We start from the raw sequence: 6,857 nt of genomic DNA, 5'->3' as shown, positions 1-6,857 counted from the left end.
ACAAGAATAGACTGTCAAGTTTCACATAAAAGTTCTTTTTTTCTGGCCATTTTGAGAGTTTAATGGAACCAACAAATGTAATGCTCCAGATTCTCAACTAGCTCAAAGGAAGGTCAGGTTTATAGCTTCTCTAATCAGCCAAACTGTTTTCAGCTGTGTTAACATACTTGCACAAGGATTTTCAAGGGTATTCTAACCATCCATTAGCCTTCTTACACAGTTAGCAAACACAAAGTACCATAAGAACACTGGAGTGATGGTTGTTGGAAATGGAGCTCTATACACCTATAGAATAGTCATTTACCACATTAGCAATGTATAGAGTGTATTTCTGAATCATTTAATATTAGCTTCATTGGAAAACAATGTGCTTTTCTTTAAAAAATTAGGACATATCTAAGTGACCCTAATCTTTTGAATGGTAGTGTACCTACAACATGGTTGGGCAGAGAATTTGCCATGATGCATCCAGGTGTTCAGAGTCCATTCTTCTAAGTGACGAGCTGCCTGATGATGTACTGTTAGGCCTCGTGCACATGAGGCACAACAGCTAATTGTCTGCTCTTTGTGTCTCTCCATTGCTTCTGGGAAAGAGTCTCTGAGGCAGCATGCAGTAACTTTACTATTTTAGCTGTGTGCTACGTATGGAAGTCAGAGGCACAGGTATGAGTTGAGCGGATTGATTCAAAGGTCCCGGGTCCAGCAGCTAGGTCAATGGTCCATCCAGGAGCATTGTGAACTTCCGTCTTTCTGCATTTTTATGATCAGTCAGCCTGACAGGAAGTGCAATGATCATGCTGTGTCTGGCCTACACAACAAAAGCAGTAGAGATGCCAGCAGGTAAGAGGTGGCTAACAGGGCTCCCATCCAGTGGCCACAGACTACTGACAAGGCTGCCAGAACAGGGCCCTGAGAATAGATTTGTTCATTTGTAATAGATATACTTAACATGAATAAGGCAGAATTCATCATCTTTCCCCCATCTCACTCAACCCTCTCTCCAACAGACCTATCCATCAAAGTCAATGACTGCCCACTCTCCCCAGTCCCACAAACTCGTTGCCTCAGGGTAATTCTTGACTCTGATTTCTCTTTCAAACTACACATCCAAGCCATTTCCCCTTCCTGCCGACTCCAACTCAAAAATATTTCCCAGATCCGCACATTCCTTAACCAACAATTTGCAAAAACAGTAGTACATTTCCCTCCTTGACTACTGCAATCTCCTGCTCTGTGGCCTCCCTATCCCGATTCCTCTGCTCACAGTGTCTGGGATTCTGTGATGGACAGCTCTGTCATCCTATCCTGTGCTGGGGCGTGCAGAGCTGTCGGTGCTTTGATTAACAGGTTGGTTGATCTATCTGAGACTGAACGGTACAGAGATTTCCTAAGGTGCTCCCTGTTCTTGGTAATTGCCCTGCTATTTAGGTGAGCTGTCTGGCCCAGATCACTGCCAGTCAAAAGCTTGTGCTCCCTGGTGTGTGTTCACCTGTTTCCTGTGTTGTAAGTTCTGATCTGCTGCTGCTTACCTTTGGAAAGTGTTCTGACTACCTGTTATTGCCACTTTGCATCTGATATTCTGCTGCTGACCTTTGGACTGTGTTCAGACTACCCGTTTGTTATTGCCCCTTTGCTTAGCCACAGTTTCTCTGGTATTCTGATGCTGGCATGTGACCTGCTCTTTTGGTATTGATCCCGGAACGTCTGACTTCGCTGACTGGGTTGTGACTAACGTCATACTGTTCTTCTCCCTTCTGTCAATCCGTTCATTGGCTCCTCATTACACAGAGACTCAAGTTCAAAACCCTAACCATGGAATACAAAGCCATTCACAACCTGAGTCCTCCATACATCTGTGACCTCGTCTCCCGGTACTTACCTGAACGCAACCGCCAATCCTCACAAGATCTCCTTCTCTACTCCCATCTTATTTTCTCTTCCCACAATCGCATACAAGACTTCTCCCGCACATCCCCCTACTCTGGAACTCTCTACCCCAACGTATCAGACTCTCGCCTACCATGGAAACCTTCAAAAGGAACCTAAAGACCTACCTCTTCAAGCCTACAACCTGCAGTAACCACTGATCCACCAAACTGCTCATCTAACCTCACCCATCCCATGTATACTGTGAGCCCTCGCGGGCAGGGTTCTCTCTCACCCTGTGAGTCGTGACTTGTATTGTTTAAGATTACTGTACTTGTTTTTATTATGTATACCCCTAACATGTAAAGCGCCATGGAATAAATGGCGTTATAACGCTATAATACTATACACATAATAACAGTTCTCAGCTTCACCTGTTTTTCTCATGGCTGGCAGCCCTATGTAAGTAGGGAGTCACACCTGTTCACAGCTAGCTCCTAATGAAACCCAATACATATTCAGAAGTCTTAGACGGCCCTGATGAATGGAGTGAACCCTGTTCCCAACCAGGTCCTATTCTAGGACATGTTGTGTATCACGGCTTCTATGGCCAGTGACTGTCTTAGTCTCAGGAACCTGCCAAGTAGAGGCGGCAATGTCCAGTAGACAAGAGTCCAGTGAAAATCCCATCTCCTGATTCCTATCGGAGCCCATCCCTTTCTACAATGGTTCTGGTAATCACTCGTCCAGCCACTGATGCCAGTCTAGGACATAGTGTACAGTTGAGTAAACCGTTCTGCGCTGCTGTGGTCTGACGCCCAGGCTGGTCCTCTGTGGGCACAGGACTAGGGATGTGTTCTCTGCAGCGACTGCCATGCTGTGGTCGCCTCTTGTCCAGCCGTAGTGCCAACCTGGTGAGGCCTCACATGCATGCCATCAGGGCCTACACCATGCAGGCGGTGCCCAAGAATGCTGCGCCTGCCCCACAATGATAGGATGTCTGTAATCTACTGCCTTCTGAGACCCCCATCATCAGACAGGATGCCGATATACCACTGCTGGAGATATGGTGTAGCATTCCTCTGCACTGCAAGCTTTACATTGGCCTCCATTTTATTTTTATAGGTCGGTGCCGCCTCTCTGCTGCGGCCTCAGCTCTGATTACAGGCTGCAGCCATTATGTCATTACTACACTAAAAGTAACCGCTTCCACTAATCCCTGGCTCAGTAGCCTCAGTGACAGGCTGCAGCAGTGATGTGTGGCTGCAGCCAGTCAGGCAGCACCGGACCTGTGGAGGATGAAGAGCAGACTATAGGACAAGCTGGAAGAATAACACTTCCCCCAGGGTGCAGCGCCCCCAGCAGGACGTGCACTGCTGCTCCCACTCTTCGTGACCCCGTACTGTTCCCGCGCTTTCCCGTCACAGTGGAGACACCGATCCCGTGCCGCCCGCACTTTGCAGGCATGGTGACGTCAGCCGCATGACAAATGACAAGACACATGACACGTCCCGATGACGTAGCCCCCGCGCCGGCAGCGGAAGCCGGATGGGGCTGCGTCTGATGACGTCTCTCCTGACTCCACGTAGTACCAGATTGGGAAGAACGGCAGAGAAAACATGGCGGACACAGAAGAGAAGCAGGAGAACGGGAGCAGACAGCTGGTGAGCTTCCTGGCTGCCGGGGCCCGGGATGGCTGAGGCCGCGTCTGGCGCGTGTATATGTGATGCGGGCGGCGCTGCTCGTCCGGTCCTTAGTGGGGGCGCTGTCACTCCCAGGGTGAGGGTCTCACTAGCCGCTCTGGCACCAGCCAGGTATTGTGCCCGGCAGAGAAGGTCCGGGGCTTGGGTGACTGGTGAGGGTCAGCGCTGCCCATGTGGTGCTGGTATCGGGTTCTCCGCAGGACCCCTCATACAGATGACATGTACCCGGTGTCACAGAGATGTAGTGGACTAGATGTGCCGTGTACCCGGTGTCACAGAGATGTCTGAGGGCTGGATGTGCCGTGTACCCGGTGTCACAGAGATGTCTGCGGGCTGGACGTGCCGTGTACCCGGTGTCGCAGAGATGTCTGAGGGCTGGGCGTGCCGTGTACCCGGTGTCGCAGAGATGTCTGAGGGCTGGGCGTGCCGTGTACCCGGTGTCGCAGAGATGTCTGAGGGCTGGGCGTGCCGTGTACCCGGTGTCGCAGAGATGTCTGAGGGCTGGGCGTGCCGTGTACCCGGTGTCGCAGAGATGTCTGAGGGCTGGGCGTGCCGTGTACCCGGTGTCGCAGAGATGTCTGAGGGCTGGGCGTGCCGTGTACCCGGTGTCGCAGAGATGTCTGAGGGCTGGGCGTGCCGTGTACCCGGTGTCGCAGAGATGTCCGAGGGCTGGACGTGCCGTGTACCCGGTGTCGCAGAGATGTCCGAGGGCTGGGCGTGCCGTGTACCCGGTGTCGCAGAGATGTCCGAGGGCTGGGCGTGCCGTGTACCCGGTGTCACAGAGATGTCCGAGGGCTGGGCGTGCCGTGTACCCGGTGTCACAGAGATGTCCGAGGGCTGGGCGTGCCGTGTACCCGGTGTCACAGAGATGTCCGAGGGCTGGGCGTGCCGTGTACCCGGTGTCACAGAGATGTCCGAGGGCTGGGCGTGCCGTGTACCCGGTGTCACAGAGATGTCCGAGGGCTGGGCGTGCCGTGTACCCGGTGTCACAGAGATGTCCGAGGGCTGGGCGTGCCGTGTACCCGGTGTCACAGAGATGTCCGAGGGCTGGGCGTGCCGTGTACCCGGTGTCACAGAGATGTCCGAGGGCTGGGCGTGCTGTGTAACGGAGCTGTTTGAGGGCTGGGCGTGCTGTGTAACGGAGGTGTTTGAGGACTGGACGTGCCGTGTACCCGGTGTCACATTTTTTTTTTTTTTTTTTTTAAATTCGTTTGTTGAACCAAAGGCAGGATATACAATATGCAAACTGACAGCAATGAAAATATCATGTAACACATACATATCACAGAGCATCAATGTCAAACAGCGTATGTATACCAACTGTGCATAGAATAAAACATACTGTCAATTGCCTTACATTAGTCTATGTATTTTTATTCAAATAACAAAGCCTGCCAACTTCTAAAACATTACAACTACTACTACTACAAAACAACTATTTGCAGCCTATGTCCATATAGTTAACTCTTATCGTGCGATATCTCCATCCTACAACGTGAGGTGAGAGGAGTTCCACCTCTCCCATATCTTCTCAAATTTTCCCGGGCACCCTCTGTTTTGGTACAGCGTGCGTTGATATGGTATAATTGAGTTCACCAATTCTATCCAGGTCCTAAGGGAGGGATCCGAACCCCCCATCCACCACAGTGCTAGCACCTTCCGTGCCACAAACAATGTCTCCCGTAAGAAAATCCCCGTATAATGTCCCCATGTCTCATCATCCCACACCCCAAACAGACAAACCAATGGCTCAAGGGGAACAGGAATCTGTGCCAGGAAGGTTAATAATGACGTTGCCTCTTTCCAGTAGTGTACTATAATTGGACATTGCCAAATCATGTGAAATCTGCCTCGGATGCATGGCATCTCAGACACTCAGACACGGCCCATCTTAAAAATTCGAGTCGGAGTCAAATATGATTGGTTTATGATATAAAGTTGTATCATTCTATTGTTAATTGACGGAGATACCTTAGTTGGTGACTCCAGAATTTCCTCCCACTCCTCTCCCTGTGTATCAGGGATGAGCCTTTCCCATTTCCCCCTAACCAAGCATATGGCAGATTCCGTCCCCACCGATAGCATGTGTGTCTTCAGAGAGGAGATGGGACCCTGTGATTTAAGAATGCCTATCAAGGGTAGAGACGAAATAGCATTATTCATACCGATATTTCTCATATGCGATTGAAAGGCTGATCTTAATTGCAAATATCGGAAGAATTGTGACCTCGGGACATTGCACTTAACTTGCAGTTGTTCAAAAGATAATAGTGTCCCACATTCATATATATTCCCTATCGTAGAGACATTGTACTGAGGCCAGAATTTGGCAGATGGGTGGGCAAGCAATGTCGGAAAATAACTATTATTCCATAAGGGCATTCCAGCTATGATATCACTAAATCCAACCACCCTCTTAATCTGTCTCCACACTAGTCTTGCCAGATGAAGCATGGGCAGCAGACGTGGAACTTTTAATTTTTCCATCTCCAAGAACCCCAGCGGGCAATCGGCACGTGCGGCATGAAGCAGATAACTCTCAGAATTAGGAAGACAATTACCAGGCATCCACTTATTTATAGCTCTTGCCTGTCCCGCCAGATAATATAAAAAAAAAAATCCGGTAGCGCTGCCCCCCCCCCCCCTTTTTTTGGCCTTTGTAGGGTGGATAGCTCAAGTTTTGGCCTGGTTTTCCCCCATATGAAAGACGTAATCTGGGAATTCAAATTAGTGAAAAAAGATTTAGGCACTACCACAGCACTATGTTGGAGAAAATAGCTGATCTTAGGGAGTAGTATCATTTTAATTAGATTAATGCGTCCAGCCACAGACAGCTGGAGTTTGCTCCAAATTGTAAATTTAACCTTCTCTAGTAACGGACATACATTAAGTTGCAGATCAAGTGTGCTAGATTGAGAAATATGAACACCTAGATATTTAAAATGTGATACAATAGGCAACGGGGAGAGAGTCCCAAGTCTCGGCATCGGAGCATGAGAAAGAGGCATCAGAGCAGACTTCTCCCAGTTTATATACAGGCCGGAATATCTACTGAATTTATTTATAGTAGCAATCACCTCCGTCAGTGTCTCCTCCGCCATATCCATAAATATTACCATGTCATCAGCATATAGGCCTATGGTGTCCGTCCGACCTGCTATCTCTATACCCATAATATTAGGAGAAGTTCTCATGCCAATTGCCAAAGCCTCTATTGCAAGAGCAAAGAGGGCCGGGGAAAGGGGACACCCCTGACAAGTCCCCCTGTGCAAAGAAAAGGACTCGGAA

At 49.4% G+C, this 6,857-nt stretch overlaps 1 protein-coding gene across 1 annotated transcript in view; it reads left to right on the top strand.

Moving 5' to 3' along the window:
- Positions 1 to 3,296: 3,296 nt before the first annotated feature.
- The window catches only part of YIPF6 (Yip1 domain family member 6), a 69,478-nt gene continuing 65,917 nt past the window's right edge, over positions 3,297 to 6,857 (top strand). Inside the window, exon 1 of the mRNA XM_073558334.1 lies at positions 3,297 to 3,530. Within this exon, the coding sequence (XP_073414435.1) occupies positions 3,486 to 3,530 (45 nt within the window). The 5' untranslated portion in view covers positions 3,297 to 3,485. The remainder of the gene's footprint in view (positions 3,531 to 6,857) is intronic.

Source organism: Dendrobates tinctorius, unplaced genomic scaffold, assembly GCF_039654945.1.
Source record: "Dendrobates tinctorius isolate UK_male_01 unplaced genomic scaffold, ASM3965494v1 ptg000013l, whole genome shotgun sequence".
NCBI classification, from domain to species: domain Eukaryota; kingdom Metazoa; phylum Chordata; class Amphibia; order Anura; family Dendrobatidae; genus Dendrobates; species Dendrobates tinctorius.
This window is presented reverse-complemented; position numbering and strand designations above follow the sequence as displayed.